General features: G+C 38.4%; 1 protein-coding gene across 1 annotated transcript in view; it reads right to left on the reverse strand.

The window, feature by feature from the left end:
• Positions 1-649: 649 nt before the first annotated feature.
• The window catches only part of ME1 (malic enzyme 1), a 189572-nt gene continuing 168106 nt past the window's right edge, over positions 650-22115 (reverse strand). The window contains exons 10-14 of the mRNA XM_043593012.1: positions 18235-18340; positions 16735-16877; positions 14046-14219; positions 6206-6304; positions 650-2313 (exon numbers count right to left, since the gene is read on the reverse strand). Coding sequence (XP_043448947.1) covers positions 2143-2313; positions 6206-6304; positions 14046-14219; positions 16735-16877; positions 18235-18340 — 693 coding nt within the window. The 3' untranslated portion in view covers positions 650-2142. The remainder of the gene's footprint in view (positions 2314-6205; positions 6305-14045; positions 14220-16734; positions 16878-18234; positions 18341-22115) is intronic.

The raw sequence follows: 22115 nt of genomic DNA on the forward strand, positions 1-22115 counted from the left end.
ATATTCAGGGGGTCTGTGAGCTTCCATGACTTGGATGCATATGAAAATATCTAGATTTTGGAGGTTAGTATAAGATAAAGCATTTCATTAATATTTTTATATGGATTACATATTGAAACAATAATCTGGAGATGTCAGTTTAAATAAAATTAACATGGATTCCACCTATATTTTCTTTATATGAGGCCACTAGAAATTACATAGGTGGCTCACTTCCTTTGTCTATTGTACAGTGGTATTCTAGACTGCACTCTAGCAAAAAGAGAACGGACTATGAAGCAAGATAAACACGGATTTAGAGCCCACCTCCTTGACTTATTAGCTCTGTGGACTTGGTAAGCCACTTAAAATACCTACTTCATAGGAACTTGTGAGGACTACATTAATTGATCTATACAGAATACTTGAAACCTAGTAAGTAATCATCCAATGCTTGTTTTATTATCTTTCTCCGAGGATAAGGAAGTCGCTCATTTATTATAGTATAGAGCAAATATGACTACACATGTATTAAATGAAGTTCATATTGAAATTAGCTATGAGAATATTTTTAAAATTCATATACTGTCACATGACTGCCAAGGCCCAGCATTATCATTTTAAAATGTAACAATATTTTAAGAGAAAAAGACAATCATAATTTTATTCATTCACTTTTTCTACACTTTAATAAATCTTTTGCATAGGTAAATACATTTAGTTAGAGTTGCAAGACAACATGGAAACAGACAAGAAATAAGCATTCTGGATCTTTTCAAAGTGACTATATTGAGGAAACTCTTGACTAAATGTTACTTTCAGAAATAACCACACCCTGTCTATTCACACCTGAAACTATCTGTATAATCTTCAACCTTCAATAAAGTCATTGTACAGTATAGTTTATCTTGAACATCTTCTTATACTTTTTAAAAGCATTATTTCAAGAACAGAAATTCTCCAAATAATCCTACAAATAAATAGCAAATGTTATTGCACCTGAGCTTAAGAATTTAAAATGGTTTCCATTGGTTCAGTTATTAATTTCTAAAGTAAAACTTGAAGTTAACAATTTCTGGGCTATAAGTACTGACGGTAATTAGAATATCTTAATACCTGATGTAAAGATAGTTTCTGATACTGGGGAATTGGGTTACAAAATTTCCTCCATACTCAGAGTAAAGTGAGTTTATTGTAACACAGTGAGCTCTAATTACCTGAGCTAATCAAGGAAACACGAGGGCAGGTCACTTAAGTGAGAACCCAGCTTGTCTGGGAACCACACTCTTGCCCCTGACTCCAGAGATCTTTGTCCTAAGAGGTCAGCTCCACAGGCAGCCCTTTCTTAAGGATATTACCTACTCTCTTTCAGCTCTTTCTGTGGCTCAGGCTATGCTGAACTGAAGGTACCAACTTCTGGACAGGCACCACAGTCTGCAAATGTTCAGCAGCAATAGTGTGAAGGATAGGGCATTCAGTCAGGGGAGGAAGAAAAGTGCTTCTAGAAGAGATATCTGACTGAGAACCAAAATGATAAGAAGATGTAACAATGGGGAAAGAATATTAAAATCTAAGGCTGCACAAGGCATTGTAAACAGCAATGATCTTTCTTAGAAATGTTAGAGTTCAGTTGCACTAGAAGAACTAATATAATGTAGGACTGGAATAAAAATACCTGAGAAGTTATTTTTCTCTAGGCAATGAAGTAAGTATTGTTTCTGCTTTTAGCAAAAATTCATCTATGCCTAAATTCATTTCTATCTTTATTAAAAAGAAAAAAGAGTAAATTTTTAGCAAAATGGTCAACAAAACAATTATGGATTTTAATGTTGAGCATATCAATTTATTACTAATTTTGGTCTTTCCATTAGTTCCCTATATAAAAATGGTGTGTTTCTCAGTAGTAGGTACAATAGCTTTTTAAGAGAACTTGGGCAAAATAATTAAGAGAGAAACCATAAATAATGAGAAAGTAAATGAAGCAAAATTGTCTAGTGTGATGTTTACCCCAAAGTATATTAATATTCTTCCATGAATTTTTATAGTTAAAGTAAAATTATCCTAGTCTAGAATATTACGAGTAATTAGAAAAGATTCCAATCTTTAAAAATTATGAGAGACTTTAAGATCTCATTAATGGAATTAGAAATGTCAGTAATTATGCTACTGGTCAAGTTTGGTCTGTATTTTCTGGGCCTCTTCAGGCCAAGAATAACAATCAGGTAGAATCTGGTCATAATCAGTGCTATACATCTGAGAGCGGACAAATGCTTCCTTGTTTTGGGGTTCAGGATAAACTGTGGCTGTCTTTTCTTGGTAAGCATCTTTCACAATCTAGGAATAAAAAAAGAATATTAATTATTTTAATGAATAGAGTTGATGGTGAGCACATGTCAGTTTTCATCTGTTTCAAAAAATTAATTTATGTCTTGGTCGTTTACAAAAAATTAAGTTACATTATAATAAAAGCACACATACACAAAGAAGATAGAAAAGGAAAATGCAATTATAAATCACATAGCAGGAGGAGAACAGGACATCGCCAACAACGGAAAGTGTGGAGAATAGAGATTTATCAAAAGTGTGATCATAACAGGATTTCACAGATAATCCAGTGGTGAAAGTTTTGACATGACCTGAATGGTAACTAACTTGAACTAAATACCTTAGTATTCCTGCTAAGTTTGAACTCAGATAGCATGCGGTATCCACAATCCCTGTCCTGACCACAGCTTCCTACAAAATTTCCTTATTTATCCCTGTTCACCTAATCTGCTGGACTCCACAGTCAGTTATAATGCCCCTCCCCAGTATCACAGAATCTCCTGTCTCCCTGTCTTGCTGTCACACTCCCCATTCTAGTTCCTGGTCTGGGCAACCCTCAGTGCTGGCTTTCCCCTTTCATGGCTGCCTCCAGCGATGTCATACTTTTCCTAACCTTACCTAGGTTGATGTGGTTGCATATTATGTTTTTATCCTTTTCTTTAACAAACAAACACCCTTTGTCTCCCAGTTCCCACAAGGCAATTTCAAACCTTCCTCTGTCGTAACTGCATTTGACTCATTACTGTACTGAGAACATTCCAGCTACTCAACGAAAACAGTCTCAATTTCCCCTTCCATCAACTCAAGTGAACTCCTCTACATCTTCAAACATTCGCTCTCCCCTTACTTTGAGAAGAATGGATTCTCCCACTTGTCAAAATTAATCACTCTATACGTACTCTTTAATTCATTCCAGTTGTAAAAAAAAGCAATCGCTAGGAGCTATCTGTATAATAGAGTTATTTGGATAAGTCTGATTTTGAAGAAGATTGGAATGATTAAGTATTTCTTCTCAATGAAAAATTACGCATTGTGAAAAATTATGGTTACAAAGACTGCCATATTATGGAGAAATATTCATGAAAAACACACAGAACAAATGTATATACCATGATTATGACAATATTAGCAAAGACAGCAAGCAAATGAAAAAAAGACTGGAGGCAAACACACCAAAATAATAAAACTGCTTATGTTAGAAAAATAGAGTATTGGATAGTTTCTTCTGTATTTCCCAAAGTGCCTATAATGTATTATTACTAGTTAACAGCTTTTTTGAGGTATAATTGACTGATTGCAAAATCCCAACATTTTAAGTGCACAATGAAATTATTTTTGTCAATTCGCAGAGTTGTGCAACTGTTACCGAATCCACTTTTAGAACATTTCCATCACCCCAGAAGACCCCTTGTGCCTGTTTGCAATAGTTGTACTACTTTTATAACAAAACACATTATTTCATTCCTGACACAGACTGTGTGAAAGTTCACTCCTCTTTCTGGTCCCAGGACACACTCGCTGTATCAGAGACCACCCCTCCCCCCCAAATGAAGCCTCCACCCTCAATGCTAGAGTCTGCAAGAGCAGTTTGTTCTCTGTTGCTTTCCTAATTCTCCCCAGTAACTTCTGTGCTACTGAAATTGCTTTTGTACAAGGTCCTGCTAACTCTGTACATACTAAAAGTTCACCTGTTTTTCTCATCAGGATATCACTCTTCCACCCCCATCCTGACACTGTGTCCTGTCTAATTTCTGACATGTTGCTCAGTTCTGAGTCTCATCTTAAAGTCCTAACTTCCCTTCACTGGCTTCTTACCTCTGTGTTCTGGACAGAGTAACAAACCATCTTCCATCCTTAGTTCTCACCTGCTATACTTGCTGTCCTGGTAGCTCCAAAAACTCCTGGCATTTCCCCCATTACCACATGGAAAATAGTTCCCACATCTTTATATTTAGTGTCTCTTTAAGTTTCAACCATTTCTATCAACTTGCTGGAGTTGTATGAATTCTATGTGAATGTGCCCTGAAACTTCAAACTTGCAGGTCACTTACACTATCTTCCTCCCTCAACTTGATTCTTTGTTCTGATTTCCCAGTTTCTGTCTCAGCACTTGATCTTCCCATGATTCTAGGTGGAATATCCGAGTCTTTATGAACTTCCCTGAGGTCCTCTGCTTTTGTACTTTCTCCTCTAATCATAAGCTAACACCTTTTCATTTATGTTTATTTTTGAGAGAGAGAAAGAGTGAGAGCAGGGGAGGGGCGGAGAGACAGCGAGATGCAGAATCCAAAGCAGGCTCCAGGCTCTGAGCTGTCAGCACAAAGCCCAATGTGGGACTTGAACTCACGAACCTTGAGATCATGACCTGAGCTGAAGTCGGATGCTTAACCGACACCAGGCGCCCAGGCGCCCCAACACCTTTTCGTTTAAATCTTCACAATGAATTTAACATAATAATGTGCTGTTCGGTGTATTAACAATTCAAATTAGTTAAAAACTAGGAGATATAAAATAGTAGAAGATAAAAAGATACTCTTTCATGAATAGGTAATCAAGCAGATTATCTAAAGTTTTTTTGAAGGATTACTTGGGTTTTGAAGCATATGCCCTCAATCAATAAGGCATATAATGATACATGAATCCTAAATATGGTACTGTTTTGGTAAATTTGCTAATAGTCTTTATTTTCAACCAAAAAACGATATTTCCCCTGAGGGGATACTTGGCAATGTCTGGAGACATTTTCGGTTGTCATAACTGGGCAGAGGCTGCTGACATCTGGTGGGTAAAGGCCAGGTATGCTTAGCCTTCTATAATGCCAAGATAACCCCCACAACCAAGAGTTATCCAGCCAATATGTGCACAGTGCTGCAGCTGAGAAACCCTAGTTTACATCTGTAACATATAAACATAACCATTATGGGCTGACCTATGTCACCCAAAATTCATATGCACTAACCCCCAGTACCTCAGAGTGTGATAATGTTTGGAGACAGGGACTTTAAAGAAGTAATTAAGTTAAAAATGAGGCTGTTTGGGTGGGCCCTAATCCAAACTGACTAGTGTTCTTATGAGAAGGGCAAATATGGACATCCCAGGAGAGCCAAGGATGTTTGTGCACAAAGAAAAGACCACGTGAGGACCACAGTGAGAAAGCAGTCATCTACAAGCTAAGGAAGGAGCCCTCCAAGGAAATCAGGCCTTCTACCCCTTAATCTTAGATTTCCAGCCCCCAGAACTGTGAGAAATAGATTTCTGTTGTTTGAGCCACCAGTCTGTGGTATTTTGTTACAGCAGCCCTAAGAGGCTAATATAATTATATTGTAAAAAAAGTCAATTTCTCTCTCATCTTAATTACAGAAAATTTCTCTGTCTTTAGGTTCTTCTTGGCTAATTGTTTCATTAGCTCATCTGCCACCCCAACAGCTTTGAGTTCCTTGCCCTCATTGTTTAGCCCTCTGCCCAATATTATCAATTGTGATCTTTAAGATGCTATACATCATAGAAACATAGACAAGTGATTCAAATGATTCTAAATGTTACTCTACCGTATCTGCAATATTTTGGTGACAACACAACTGAAATATGGAAAACAATAAGTTAAAAAAGGTGAAATAGGAGAAACCTAACTGAAAGGGAATCCTACTAACTTATTTAGATTATGGGACAGATAAAGAATGATAGGGAAATCAATGATTCACCCCAATTCTTCCATTCCTAGGGATGAAGTGTAGTTCCTAAGCTCTGCTAAAGCACTGTGTCTCATTTCTCTGACTTCTGACAAAATAAGTTGATACAGATATACATTTCAAGGAAGTGAAGTGATTTTTAGTGGCTAAAAATGCATACTTAGCAATAGAAGGAATTAAAAATAATAAGACTTGAAAAAGAGTGGTTTTACCTTTGCTGCAATTTTCACAGAAACATCTCTAATGGTGTCCAAAGGAGGATAAAGCCGGCCCTCTTCCAAGTGTTTATCTGATACTTGCTGGGCTATAACCTTTCAAAATAAGAAAGACAAATATGTTTTTACTTCACACCATACAATGTGATGGTTATGAGGATACCTAGGTGAATGATCACATATGGTCATATATGGAAGCAGGGCACATTAATGTGATCACCTAATTTTGTCTTTCCCTTTGTCGATGGGAAAACTTGAGTCCAGAAGACTTGGTGACTGGTGGGATCCCACCATTAGTAAAGATGGGAACAGAATCTGCACTGCCTCTTACTCCAGTTCCTTTTCTACTGTGCCATGAAATGCTGGCAGCTTTTCCATCCGATGTGCCTGAGGAACAGGGGAGAGAGGGGCGAGGAAAGCAGAGGAGGATGACAGAAGTGATGGACAAGGACCCTGAGAGTACAGGAGGGAAGGGATCCAAGGCTGATCACACTGCTTCTCCTAGCTCACATATTCTGGCACAAGAGGTACAGCACGGGACTGAGGGAGCCACTTTGGAGTCACATTGCAAGTAGGGTTTCAATTTATCCAGATTCTGGATTCTCTGAATCACCTAACTGGTCTCAGCATTTGTTGTTCCCAGACCATTCCCCATTTCTAAATTAAAAGACATATACTTAAGAATTTGCTAAGAGGGTAGATTTTATGGTAAGTGTTCTTATCTCCCTCTCTCAATCTCTCTCTCTGTCTCTCTCTCTCCCCCCCCCCCCCCCCCCACACACAAAGAGAGTAGGAAAGAGCATTTGGCAATGATAGACATATTTATGGCATGTATTTTGGTGATCAAGTTGTGTGATTAAATATGTACAGCTTTTTGTTTGTCAATCATACCTCAGTAAAGTATTTTTTTTAATGAGACAGATTGACACTACATGCCTCCTGATGTGATGCACTGAGAAGGATGCAATCATTAGGCATTTAGTACTCCTAACAAAACCGCATAACTTGAATTCAATCATGAGGAAACAATCAGATAAACCCAAAGTGGGGAACATTGTAAAAACCAACTGGCCTGTATGCTCCAAAATGTCAGTGCCATAAAGGAAAGACTGAAATATTCTTGCAGATTAAAGGATTAGTCTAGAGGCTATAAAGGCCTTTTCTAATGGATAATTGGTGAAATTTGAATTCGGACTGTGCATTAGATAATAATATTCTATCAGTGTTAAAGTTCCTGAATTGAAAATGGTACAGAGATCACATAAAAAAATGTCCTGAAATATCTAGGGGTAAAGGGACATGATACTGTAAGTTGCTCTCAAGCGGTTCAACAATAAAGTTCTATATGCTAAGTTATTTGCTGAACCTTCTGGGGCACAGAGGTAGACTCAGCAATTGTGAAGTTCCCTCCAGCTCTAAGACTTTGATTAGGTATTTCAGTGTGGCAAGTCTAAAGCAGTATGTGGCTGGCTCTATTATTTAACAGACCTGAGGGTGCAGACAGGAAGTAGAAAATCTTCCTCATTTGAAACATTTTGCATAAGCAAACACGTATTTTTCACTATCTCTTAATATGTTAGATTTTTAAATCATGAAATTATTCCTTCAATTGTTTTATTGCCATCAGCAAATATGAAAGACACTGAGCAAGTATAACACCAAGAAAGGATAAAAAAGCAGTTCCTGCCCTTGAGAAAGTTAGAAATTAGTGAGGAAGAAAAAGGGAATACTCAAAGAGAGGACAGCCTAGGTCAAAGGTGAAATGTGAGTGTTAAGAAATCCAGAAGTACAGTGGAGACAGCTTAGTATGGGACTGAAGGAGAGCTAGGAGTCAGACAAAAGGGAAGGGCTGGGCACTCCAGAAAGAAGACAGGTTCAGACCAAAGGCAGAGATGTATGAGCTGGACTCAGTGATCCCCAGTGTCCTGATCTGGGGGAGCAGAGGGGAATCTAAATAGAGAATAAGGATTGGGGCACTGTCAATGCCAAATTAAGGAATTTTGGTTAAATTCTATGGGTGACTGAGGATATTCTGAACAAGGATATTTAGGCAGGAGTGTGGGGTGGGGGGAGAGCAGGATGAAGTTACTAGTACAACTGCTATTTGATTAATATTACATTACATATCATGCAAAATATATAATTATAATTACAGAAAGCTGATCACAAAGAATTTTATAATAAAGACATTGTTCAGCCCTTTATTTCTTGCCTTTATAACAGGATGTTGAGCAAAACTTTTCCTTGGCCCCAGAATTGGTGATCAGGGCCCCCAACACTAGAAGAAATGGAATTAAGTGTTCCACATTATTATGAAGCCACCAAATAGTGTGAGGACTGCCACGTCCCTCAGAACCTAAGAGGGGGCGGAATCAGCCCTGCAGCCCCACAAACACAGCCACCCCTTTTCAGAAGGCTGAAATGGGGAGAATCAGGGAGAGTCACTAGAACCATAGTCTGGCCTAGTGGGTAATGCAGTGGCTTCTCTCCCCTCTTCTTCTTGCACACTGCCCTCTCTTGAAAGCATGAGGTGCCCTCAAGAAGGAGAGTTTGGCATTCTATTCCTCACTTAGCCTGAGCAGTTACAGACATGTTTATGTAAGCAGAGGTGAAGAGGATGGGAAAGGAGAATCAGATAGAAAGGGGGGTGGGGGGATTGCTTGGGGAGGAGCCTGTATCCCCAGAAGGCATGAGCTTCCAAGCCAAGTTACCACTGCAGAGGAGGATCTCACAAGCTGAGCAAGGGAAAAAGGCTGAACTGGAGCCAGATCTCTCATGTCATGCCACAGAGGGCCCCAAAGAGTCCTCTAAACTCTTGTACACATACCCCATGAGAAAGCCAGATATGGGCTCCTGCCTCAGATGGTTCAATGGCCTAAAAAAGTGGAGAGTTAATAAAAGACATGTTTAGGGTTCCTGGATGGATGACTGAGTGGGTCGAATGTCTGATTCTTGACTTTGACTGAGGTCATAATCCCAGGATCGTGGGATAGAGCCCTGTGTTGGGCTCTGCACTAGGCATGGAACCTGCGTAGGATTCTCTCTCCCTCTCCCTCTACCCCTGTCCCCTGCTCATATGCTCTCTAAAAAAAGGAAAGGAAAGGAAAGGAAAGGAAAGGAAAGGAAAGGAAAGGAAAGGAAAGGAAAGGAAGGGAAGGGAAGGGAGGGGAAGGGGAAGGGGAAGGGGAAGGGGAAGGGGAAGGGGAAGGGGAAGGGGAAGGGGAAGGGGAAGGGAAAGGAAAGGGAAGGGGAAGGGGAAGGGGAAGGGGAAGGGGAAGGGGAAGGGGAAGGAAAGGAAAGGAAAGGAAAGGAAAGGAAAGGAAAGGAAAGGAAAGGAAAGGAAAGGAAAGGACAGGGCATGTTTGTCCTTTTCCATACCCTTCCTTTCTGTTTCCAACACATTTGAAGAAATAGGCCTTGATAAGAAGGGGGAGGAGGTGTTCAGAGCCCAGACATGCTCTTTTCCCTGAGCCCCTCAAGATGCTGGGATGGGAGAATAATAAAAGAGAAGGGGCTCTCAGCCAGCTGCTGCGGCAGGCCTCTTGTACTGAAGGAACAAGAGATGATATCTGAATTGGATACTGATTCTGAACAGAACAGATGTTTAATTATTGTTCACTGATATATTCCCCAGCACCCAGAATAATGAGTAGCACATAGCAGGTATTAATCAATACTTGTTAAAAGAATGGGTGAATTGAAATGGAATTAAAAGTTACTGAGATGCCATTAAGAGAAAGAAAAGAAAGACTTGATGGAGAATTATTCAAAACAGTGATTGTCAGGAAAAATAAAACCATTTTATGTTGATGCCCCATTGAATTTAGGCTGCTTACAAAATCCTGTTACTTCTTGTTGTTCTGCAAAGGATCTGTAGCAGATTCAAATCATTGGCATTTCTTAGATGTTAAAGCAAAAACCTGTATAGGTATCTAGTACTGTTATTTAACTGGATAGAGAAAAAATGAGTAGCACAATGTTGAACGGATATAACAGCATGGTGGTTGAAAGCTCAGGCTGTGATGTGATGTACGTCTATATTCAAATTCTAACTGCAATAATTACTGTTTGCTTGAATTGGGCAAATTAATTAACCTTCCTAAGCCTAGTTTTCCCTTTGGCGATAGAAGACTACTAACAATTCCTAATTCATGAGATTAAACAAAATAAATGCCAGTAAGGAATTTACCACATTGTCTGAGAAAGTAAATGTTCGGTATGTTTTAGCTATTTCACTTTTTGCTTAGTGTTTATTTATTTATTTCGAGAGAGCATGCGTGCTTGCACATGCATACTCATGCACACACACAAGCGGATGGGGGAGGGGCACAGGGAGAGAAAAAGAGAGAATCCCAAGCAGGCTCCACACTCAGCACAGAGACTGACATAGGGCTCGGTCTCACCACCATGAGATCATGACCTGAGAGGATATCAAGAGTAAGATGCTCAACCGACTGAGCCCAGGTTGAGCCCTCTTAGCTATTTCACACTTAAAAGAACAGAGGGGCAGTCACCATGGCAGAATGGAAGTAAAATAGCTTTGGGGGCCAGATCTAGCTCTACAATATGAAAGCTAGTAAGCTTTTTGAGGTGGAGGCAAGTTCTATAACCAATCAACTGCAAATGATTTCTATGAGATAAGAGGTATACTGTTCCTCTCACCATTGGGGTCCAGCATCATTGCTTCTTGTCTAGAATGTTGCACAATATCATTTTAAAGAAACCTGGGACAGTAAGAAGATGGCTGAGTAAATTAGAATCAGTCTGAATCTTTGCTCTCCACGTATGCCTGTCACACAGAGAGAGAACCGAGACACCATAGAACACAGGCAAGTAGCAAACACGTGACCAGGGGAGCCTCATGTTAGGAATGAAATCACTAACATGGAAGGGATTGACCTGGGGGAAAAGGGGAGACTATACAAGAGTCTTAACGTTGCTCTCACCTATTACCTCATTCACTCAAAAACTATTTGCTGCGGGGCGCCTGGGTGGCGCAGTCGGTTAAGCATCCGACTTCAACCAGGTCACGATCTCGAGGTCTGCGAGTTCGAGCCCCACGTCAGGCTTTGGGCTGATGGCTCAGAGCCTGGAGCCTGTTTCCGATTCTGTGTCTCCCTCTCTCTCTGCCCCTCCCCCGTTCATGCTCTGTCTCTCTCTGTCCCAAAAATAAATAAACGTTGGAAAAAAAAATTTAAAAAAAAAAAAAAAAAAACTATTTGCTGCTTTTGATATGCCACTGGTGTCTCTCTATCTACACTGTGTCCGCTTTCAAATGATCTGTCTTCGTTTCATTTTGGCAATGTTACAGCAGCTGGATTTTCAGTTATCCAGTGACTTCAATGAATCAAAGTTTCCTCCAGATGCTGTTGTCTGTGGTGACCATCTCTAGTGTCCTCCACACAGACCTCAGAAAGGGGTGGGGTGAGGCAGATGAAAGAACACAGAGCAGGTGGTTCAGGAGGAATGGGAGAAGGACAGGCAGCCAGACATGCCTCTCAGATGTGGACAGGAGGCGAGGAGTATGTTCCCAGGAGGGCTGACCCAGGGGAGCACTAAGTGCTCTTAGCAGAGGTTCAGAAGGTTGTGAGGGTACCAGGAAAGCCAGAATCCTCTTTGTTGTAACAGCATGGTGGTTGAAAGCTCGGGCTATGATGTGAGGTAGGTCTATATTCAAATTCTAACTGCAATAATTACTATTTGGTAGAATTTAGGCAAATTAATTAACCTTCCTAAGCCTAATTTTCTCAAGATGAGCCATGGTAGTCACCAAAGGATTCAAGCATGAGGTGGGGGAGTGAAGTTAACAGAAGGAGAGGCTTAGATAGGTGAATAGTTCTCAGAGTTTTCCAGGCAGGATAATAGAGCAGTTATACAGGTGTGTGCCTGCATGTTGTGTTTGAAGCTTTGGGATGAGAGAGAATGAAGGAATGACAGGATTCTAAGCTTTGGTGTCTACTTAGAAAGGAGTTATCACTAAATGCAATGCAAATACTGAGGGTGAAGGAAGGTGAAAAGTATGGTTTTATGCATTTTGTGTTTAAGGAAAAAGTAACTGGAGACACGTTACAAGATGAGACTAGAGACACAGATTTGGCCACTTTTAGACTTAAGATAATGGAACCCAGAGAATGGATGAAATCTCTGAAAGCATAAGAAAAAAGGGGAAAAAGTTACAACAACAACAAAATCAATGCTAGAAAAAAGCTCTTAGTTAAAAGGGACATGGAAAGAAGACAAAGTAAACAATGAGGTGGTATGAAAAACAAGACTGTTGTGTTGAATCCTAAGAGAAAACCAGTGGAAAGGCCAGAAGAGGTAGCCAGAGAGATCACTAGCTACAAGAAGGGCACGGCTGACATTACATTTTCTTTTTTCTTCAAAGTTTTTTGATAGTATTTATTACTTTGCCTGGATGGTAAATGGAAGGATTTTTTTTTTTGTCATGGAGTTTGTCACTAGATGGTGCTGGAGTTATTTAGGAAAGCAAACATGGGCTACATTGAGCAGAAGATCTCCCCCCCCCCCCCTTTGATGTGTCTGTTATGTAGAAAAATAATTATATTTTTCTTAATGTGTGAACAGCTTTGATAAGCTCTCTTAGTGAGCAGATATCTACTTATGTGTAACAAGATTTTAGGAGATAAAGAAACTCTGGGACACCAGCTGCGATGCTTCTACTGCAGGGAAGACAAAGAAAAGAGCAGGACGTTACAGCTTTGCTATCTGTTCTCACAGAATGATGCCAGGCACTAAACGCTGGGATTATACTCCTTAGACCACAACAATAACAGAAGACTCCATCTATATTCTCCGAGTTCCTCTTCAAAACAGAAAGCACAGTATGTTCGCAAGCTGAAAATATCTGAATTTTAATCAACTTTTATTTGGTTCAGTTCAGTTACCATGTTGTACAGTGGTCTCATTTTAGAAGAAATTCACTCAAATCTCTCATCCGTGAACTGCATCCTGCTCAAACAAGGTATCAACCAGATGAACATTCTGATTATCAAAAGCTCATGATTTTACAAATATGTGCCAAATCACTGTATCGTCCCCCTGAAGTGTGGGGAGGAAAGGGAACTGATGGGAACCTGAAGTTTATAGTACGTCTTGTGCCATAAGTAATAAAGTCTTTGTCTCCGACCTAAGGGTTTTGGGTCTTTTGCCAGCATCCATGAAACTGTGGCAGGCTAACTCATTAGCTTGCAACTAAGGTAAGGTTTCAGATCCTTCACTTCTTAAGAACAGCTCACCAGTTACTACTGGGTCTGTTGTGTAATGTTTGGAGAATCTTTCCTGAAGGCCCACACTCAAACCCACATGTGTCCTTTTAATGAGTTCAAAAACACTAATTCCCTGCTATAATTTTCTTTCTGCTTAAAATATTAGAGTAGTTTCTGTTTTCTGCCCTGTACCCTCAATGATACACACTTCTTCACTATACCAAATCAGACTTTCATTTTAAACCTTCAAAATGCTGTTATTTAGGAAAGTTCGGAGAAACATTGGTCGCTGCATTATGATTTGGAAACAGTATTTTCAATTGTGTCACTACTGTCACAGAATTTGATTGGAAGTATGAAGACGAAAATGAGTTCCTTATAAGAGATCAGAACAGTTTTTTTACTGGCTACTGAAAAATAGTCTTTTACTCGTGACTCCAATGTGAACCTGCTACCGACCCCTTATTCTCCACTAGGAGAGATTTTTTTCTTCTTCGGACTTTGTACCTTATAGGGAGTGAGCTGAGATGCTATATAAATAAATAAATCATTAACCCACATGGAGCTCATCTGGTGTTTTACAGCCTTGGTGAACACAGAGTTTACAATACCTCAGCAGTTGTGAGAAAAATCTCATCTGTGATATGTCTCAGTCCACAAGCCACAACACCAAGAGCGATTCCAGGAAACACATAGGAATTGTTTCCTTGGCCAGGATATAGGGTCCGTCCATCTGGAAGAGTGACTGGATCAAAAGGACTGCCACTGGCAAAAATTGCACGCCCCTACAACACAGACACACAACTAACTTTAAAAAGAAGCACGGTATTTTAAAAGAAATGTATCATAACAGAACTACCCCACAGTTAAAGTACTGAGCATTTAGAAAGAAGGCCAATTTTCATTAACCCTCTAATAAGTCTGGGCAAGCTTTTATGATGTTGGCAGTAAGTTCTGGAGTGGCTGATTACTACTACTCTCTGCCTCCCTCTCTACTCCTCAGAGAAGTGTGTAAAGCACAGGAAACCCAAGACCACCACTCTATTCGCTGCAGTGGTCCAACCCAGAAGCCTATCAACCATTTCTATATGGGGTTCAGATTACAGACTTCTGAAGCTGAAAAAAATGATAGGTTAACATTAGAGTATTGGAAAGTATGACATTTTAGGTTAGAGTTTAGGGATCTACACAGTTTTCTTTAATTTTTTAAAAATGTTTATTTTTGAGAGAGAGAGAAAGAGAGAGCACAAGGCAGGGAGGAACAGAGAGAGACACAGAATCTGAAGCAGGCTCCAGTATCTGAACTGTCAGCACAGAGCCTAACTTGGGGTTCAAACTCACAAACCTCGATATCATGACCTGAACCAAAGTCAGAGGCTTAACCAACTGAGACACCCAGGCATCCCTACAAGCAACTTTCTAACGTAAGTTAATTATTTTATATATATACATATATGTATACACACATATATTTAAGAAAAAGACCTGCAACATGATATATAAGCTCATTTATCTCCCTCCCTGCTTTCACTTCCTACCTATTGTTTTATAATCATCATATTTTAAGGAGAACAGCATTCAGTAAATGACAGCTAAACATTCTTGTGTACATGGAGTGTTAATATGGAGAAGAAAATCTCTTCATACTATTTCTGGATTATAGTTTTTCATGCTTCAATAATCTTCCTGTATTTCTATTTTTAACCTTTCCTAACAACCTTTCCCTTGTGCCTAAAGCAGCAGAGACTCATCTAGCACAGACAGACCTTTGCCTGTTCTGTATCCTTTAGCTAAACCAGTGTTTAAGTTTTCAGCCTCAAAATGACTTTCAATTTTATATTCTTTTTTTTTTTTTTAACAACACAGAACATCATGCAAGATGATTAAGAAAGAGTTTAGGTCATTTATATCAGACACATTCAAATTTAAAAACACAATTACGGGGCACCTGGGTGGCTCAGTTGGTTAAGTGTCCAACTTCAGCTCAGGTCATGATCTCACGGTTTGTGGGTTCGAGCCCCGCATCGGGCTCTGTGCTGACAGCTCAGAGCCTGGAGCCTGCCTCAGATTCTGTGTCTCCCTCCTTCTATGCCCCTCCCCCACTCATGCTCTGTCTCAAAAATAAATAAACATTAAAAAATTTTTTTTAATTTAAAAACACAATTATACAAATTTGGCTAACTGTGTTTATTTCCATTACCGGTGAGTCTATAAACTCTTGACACCTGTTGAGATATATGACAAAATAACTACAAAACCACTTATTTATTATTTGTCTACTATGCTAAAATTTTATTATTTGTGCACCATGCTACAATTTTATTGCTCAAAGGGTTTTTTTTCCTTCCCCTTTTAAAAATTTAAGGACTACTGAAGGATGTCAGGCAAATTTCCCAATCTGCAGATGGGCTGAAAATTAAAATTATTGAGGACACTGATGCCATCCCAAATTAAGAGAGATAGACAATGGAGTGGCTCCTTGCCAACATTTCATTAATTCTAGTAGTGAGCATTTAAGGTTATACTATTAAGGAAGTAAAGCCATCAATTTCTGATTTGTGCAGAGTGACCTAACTTTGTGTCATGTTTGCCTTTTCTAGTGCATTTTGGATTTCTTTCCAAAATAAAAGTGTTAGATATATATGATTCAACCTCTGTTTCATTATAATGACATTTTCAAGTCTTTGAAGGGGAAAAAGGCTATTGTCAACCTATCAGTCAAATATATATTAATACAAACACAGTATAAAATAAGCCACTTTTTTGGAAACAGTAAAGTGTTGAAGCTTCAAGGATTTCTATCCCAAACTGGCTAGATGTCAAAATAGCTGCCCAAATGTACCACCCATGGCATCAAAATCCAAACCCAGGATTTAGCAAAACAAAAATAAGACTGAGGTTTTATACGGTATGCTTCAACGTTCAGAAATAGCTAGTTAGAAGTTATTTTAATAAGCATCTAGCATCAAAATTTTTCCTTTTTAGCTTTTATATTTAAGTGTTAAATGCTTCCAAATCACTTGAAAAAATTATCAATAAACTTTACAAAGTTTGTTTTACTGAAGAGGAGGATTTACACAACAACATTCTAAAAGAGGAAACAGTTCTTAACCCCTCTGACCTATTCACTTTTCTTTCAATCTTGGTTGTTTAACTTTTAAATTAAGTAGTAAGAATCTTACATGTCCTTGGTTCCTCCATAATGATTAAGAATTAGAGTATTAAAATATCAGACCCTGTGTCAGCACTGGCAGAGCTGCGGACTGGAGGGGGGGGAGAGAAGTTATACTTTTGCTTTACCTTGGTTAGTTTATAGCACTGCTCTGCAGTACATTCTGCTTTGCTAGTTGGATTACTCAATGCAAAAATAATAGGTCGGTCATTGAAGGCAGCCATGTCCTTGAGAATTTGTTCTGAGAATGCACCACCAATCGCAGCAACTCCTGATGTAGAAATGAGAAACCAGTGAATAGACTATCAGCGGTTAGTGAAGTAAGACGTCCATGCCCTCAAGACAATGAGACAGGTCAGGTCACTTTCTGATAGACCCTAAACAAAATATAGAAGATCTGCATTAACAGTGACAGAAAGAGATACGTTTGTTAATGCCAACAACCTTTAGGGTTACAAATCTCCAAGTATCTATACAAAACAACACGGATCTAACATTTGGCTCATAATACACCGAGTCAGTGATCAAATCACTAGGTATTTTGATGACAGACACTGATGTCAGGAAATTAAAATGTGCCTAATATATATTATCTCTCTATAAATAATACTAAGAGTATATTCCAGTCTCTCAGGTTATAAAGTAATTATTTTTTATAAACCAGTGCTAACATTTAAGACAACCATCCAATTCAATTGTAAAACAGTATCACTCACTGAAAGATTCCTGACAAAGGATAAAGCAATTAGCATGATGGAAATGGAGAAAAATCCTGATGTAATGTTTTTGTAAAAAACAAGGCTTATTACAGTTTCTGCGATGGAGTATTTGTTTTTGTTATGATTATCATCATTGTTCTCAATACTGTCATGTTTACAAGAACTTCCAGGAATGGATTATGATACAAAGTAAGAAGTGACATTCTATACACACAAAATAAGGTACGAAGTTTCATACCCTCCTCTGAGTTTTTTTAACCACATTAAATTTGGCTATATTAAACATCATATGTGCACACACACTGTGTAAGCACTGTGTTAAGTGCTATGAGGAATATAGATATGGTCTCCCTGTCTTCAGGGAGGGTCTAGTAGTTAGTGCAGTATTTCTCAACCTCTGGGATATTAACATTGTGGGTCGGATAATTCTTTGTGTGGGGGGGAAGGGGTGCTTTCCTGTGCACTGTAGGGTGTTGAATACCATCTCCAGTCTCTACCCACTAGATGTCAGTGGCCCTGACCACCCCTCCCCCAACCCTTTCCAAAGTTGTAATAACCAAAAACATCTCCAGACATTGCTAAATGTTTCTTTGGGGGCAAAGTCACTCCCATTTGAGAACCAGTGTGTATCTGGAGCAATCAAGCCTGGGAAAGGCTGAATCTGCCAAGGATTGACAGGTTGACAGAGGGGGCTACACACTTCAGCTGATAGGACTGAGAACACAGTACGAAATTTACAAATCTAAGTGTCCGTGGGGTACTGTTGATTCAGTGAATGTGTGATTTTGTTTGTGAATTCCAAAGGTCAAAATTTCAAAAAGCTAAATTATGCCTCAAAAATCAATTAAGAAAATGAATCAGGCCAAAATGGGGTTGGGTTGGGTTTATGGGAAAGAGGGAGAAGTTTACCTATGAGGGCAGTTGGTTTTATTTCTTGAACAATGGCTTCTAGGTTCTTCATTTCTTCATGTTCATGGGCAAATTCCTTCTTCTCTTGTGTTAAGGCAGCACGTCCCTAAGTAAGGCAAATAAAAAGAAATGTTAAATCTGCCAAACATTTGTGAGCCAATGAAATTTCAGAATATTACACATATTACGAGTATTTGTGCTTAACATTTTTGTGTATCATGTATTACACCTGTTCTTAAATTCTCTTCTCTAATTATTGGAGTATTCTTTCATTCAATCTTTCAACAAATACTTATTTCTCAATATTCTAGGCAATGGGGATGAGCAGTGAACAAACAAGACTTTCCCTTTCTTAAATATTATCTAATATTAAAATCCTAACTCTACAGACATTTATGAGAAACTGGCACTAATAAATGATAGTGCAAAATGTCATTTAAATAAAGATATCATTTACTAAACATTATTTGTATTAAATGTGTCTTAGAATGCAGAGTTAGCTTTAGTCACAACACTCCCAATTCATGTACCACTGAGTAAAAATTGAACTCGAGGCCATATTTATACCATAGCTTGATTTTCTAAATAAGTAATAGCTTTGAATATTTTTATGTTAATGTTTTGACTATCAATGTGTCATGTGTTATCTAGGAAACATCTAATTATAATTTTCTAGCTGCAAATTTTTTTACGTTTATGTATTTTTTGAGAGAGAGGAAAGGAGCACACATGCATGAGCAAGGGAAGGGCAGAGAGAGAGGGAAACAGGATCCCAAGTGGGCTCAGCACTGAAAGCAGACAGCCCGATGTGGGGCTCAAACTCACGAACCGCGAGATCATGACCTGAGCAGAGATCGACGCTCAACTGACCGAGCCACCCAGGTGCCCCTCTAGCTGCAAATTTTTTATCTTGACTTAAAGTAATAAATCACTGCCTAATATTATATGGTACTTTGACTCACAAGTTGTTTTCACATATTTCATATGATCCCCTCAACAATTTTAAGAAGTAAAGCAAGTAATTAGAGTCATTTCACATGAGGAAACAGAGGCTCAGAGATATTAAAGGGCTTGCCCAAGGAAGGCCCTGGAACTCAGTCTTTCCAATAATACAGCACGGTACAGTCCTGCAGAAAAAGCTTTACAAATAGTATAGGTCAGATTGTTTACAAATTGTTGCTCTAAAGATGGTATAATTTTCTTGCTTTAAAAGGTTATTATCATTTTATTTCCATTTTTAAAATACTGTACATGTGAATTACAGATCACTTGCAGCATATGAACCTATTTGCTGCACTCACTTCCTCATCTGTAAAATAAAGATGGTAAGTTCTACCTTAAAGATGATGTGGTAATAAATATACAAAGGAGCAATACTCAGCCATAAAAAAATGAGGTTTTTCCCTTTATGACCTGGATGGACTTAGGGGGTATTATGCTGAGTGAAGTAAGTCAGACACAGAAAGACAAATACCATATGATTTCATTTATATGTGGAATTGAAAAAACAAAACAAATGAACAAACAAAAAAGCAGGAAGAGACCCACAAATACAGAGAACAAAGTGATGGTTGCCAGAGGGGAGGAGGGAGGGACAAAATGGGTGAAGGGGACCGGGGGTAGAGGATCGCAGCTATGAAATGAATAAATCAGGGATGAAAGGTACCACATAGGAATTATAGTCAATGGTATCGTAATAGTGTTGTATGGTGACAGATGTTAGCTACACCTGTGGTGAGCACACAGCACAGTCTAGTTGATGAATCACTATGTTGTACACCTAAAACTAATGTAACACTGTGTGCCAACTATACCTCAACAGAAAGAAAAAAATCAGGGAGGGAGGGAAAAAAAGAAAAAGGAAGAAAGAAAGAATTTTTACCTCATCAGGTTGTTTACAAATTAAATCAAACAATACATCTAAAGTACTTAGGATTGTGCAAATTTTCTTAATGTTTATTTATTTGCTTTTGAGAGAGAGAGAGAGAGAGAGAGAGAGAGAGAGCGAGCAGGGGCAGAGAGAGAGGGGGAGAGAGAGAATCCCAAGCAAGCTCCACACTGTCAGTGCAGAGCCCGATGCAGGGCTCAAACTGTGATCATGACCTGAGCTGAAATCAAGAGTTGGAGACTCAACCAACCTAGCCACTCAGGCGCCCCAGGATTGTGCCAGTTTTTAACAATAGTTTAACATTAGCTGTTGTAATTAAAATTATTGTGAGGAAGAAAAAAAGTCATAATACCAACAGCTATAATTTTGGTATATTTTCTTACAGTCTTCTGTAAAGTGCTGTTTCTATATTATTGTTTTCTATTATGAGCAGGATATTAGAGTGAATAGCTTCCTAAGAATAGAATTTACTGTTAGTCACTTCTGCATTGTAAAACGTTATTTATCCTACCTTTTCTTCTGAGACACTGTGAAAAATAATCTTAACATTAAATATAAAAGATACCTGTATGCCATGTTCACTGCAGTGTTATTTACAAGAGCCAAGACATGGAAGCAACCTAAGTGTCCATGAATAGATGGATGAATGGATTAAAAACAAGACACACACACACACACAGAATATTATTCAGCCACAAAAAATGATGAAATATCGCCATTTGCAACAACATGGATGGACCTTGAGGGCACTATGCCAAGTGAGATAAGTCAGACAAAGAAAGATAAATACCATATGATTTCATTTATATGTAGAAACTAAAAAAGGAACCAAAAAAAAAAAAAAGCCTGAACTTACAGATTCAGAGAAAAGATTGGTGGTTGCCAGAGGTGAGGAGTTGGGGGACAGAGGGCAAAATGGGTGAAGGTGGTCAAAAGGTACAAACTTCCAGTTACAAAATAAGTCCTGGGGATAATGTACAGCTTGGCAACTATAGTTAATACTGTATTGTATACTTGAAAGTTTTTAAGAGAATAGATCTTAAAAGTTCTTATCACAAGAAAAAAAACATTTGTAATTATGTGTGATGATAAGTGTTAACTAGAGTTACTGTGGTGATCATTTTGCAATATATACAAGTTTTGCATCATTATGCTATATACCTAAAACTGACACAAACTTATACATCAATTATATATCGATAAAAAATCTTATTTCATTCAGAATCAAATTTGAAGATTACTATTTCATATTCCTGACTAGTCTCCAGTAATATTAAATTGAGCATATTAGACCATATTCTTATTCATCTTCTTTATGAAGAAAAAGTCAAAAATCATATAAATTCAGTTGCCACTTTTATCAATAAAACCTATCTATTATCATAGGTTTTTTAAAATTAGTCATGGGTCTAACAAGTAGTTTATGCAAACCTAGACTGATTCCATGAGTAAACACTGTATTTATGAGACAAGATTTTTTTAAATTGCTTTTTAATAATATAAAGAAATCTATGACAACACTGAAATGTTTACAACTCTCACCAAATTGGGGGGAGGAGCCACCTGGTAGCATCCTCCTCCCCTCTCTTATCTTCTCAGCCAGGAAGTCTATTTCATTTACATATCTCAATTATGGAGATTAATTAAACGTTATCCTAGTATATAAACAAAGGCTAGGCTTAATGATAATTTATTATTCACAAATGAAAGAAACAGAAGCCTTGGAGTACCACAGAATTTCCTCTAAATATTTTGATAATTAAGACTTCAATTTAGGCCCCAATGCCTCAGCATCCATTTCCTGTGTCAATGTTCTTTGCAATGTAACTTGACAGTTCCTTCCACAAAAAGAAGTTATACTTTCCCACCCCTTCTCTTTGGACTTGAAGATGTGATTCTCTTTGGTCAATAAAATGTAGGCTGAAATGAAAGTGTGCCAACCTTAGGCCTTAAGAGTAACTGCTGTTTCTGCTCATTCTCTTGTGCCTTTGCC

This window comes from Prionailurus bengalensis, chromosome B2 (genome assembly GCF_016509475.1).
Source record: "Prionailurus bengalensis isolate Pbe53 chromosome B2, Fcat_Pben_1.1_paternal_pri, whole genome shotgun sequence".
NCBI classification, from domain to species: domain Eukaryota; kingdom Metazoa; phylum Chordata; class Mammalia; order Carnivora; family Felidae; genus Prionailurus; species Prionailurus bengalensis.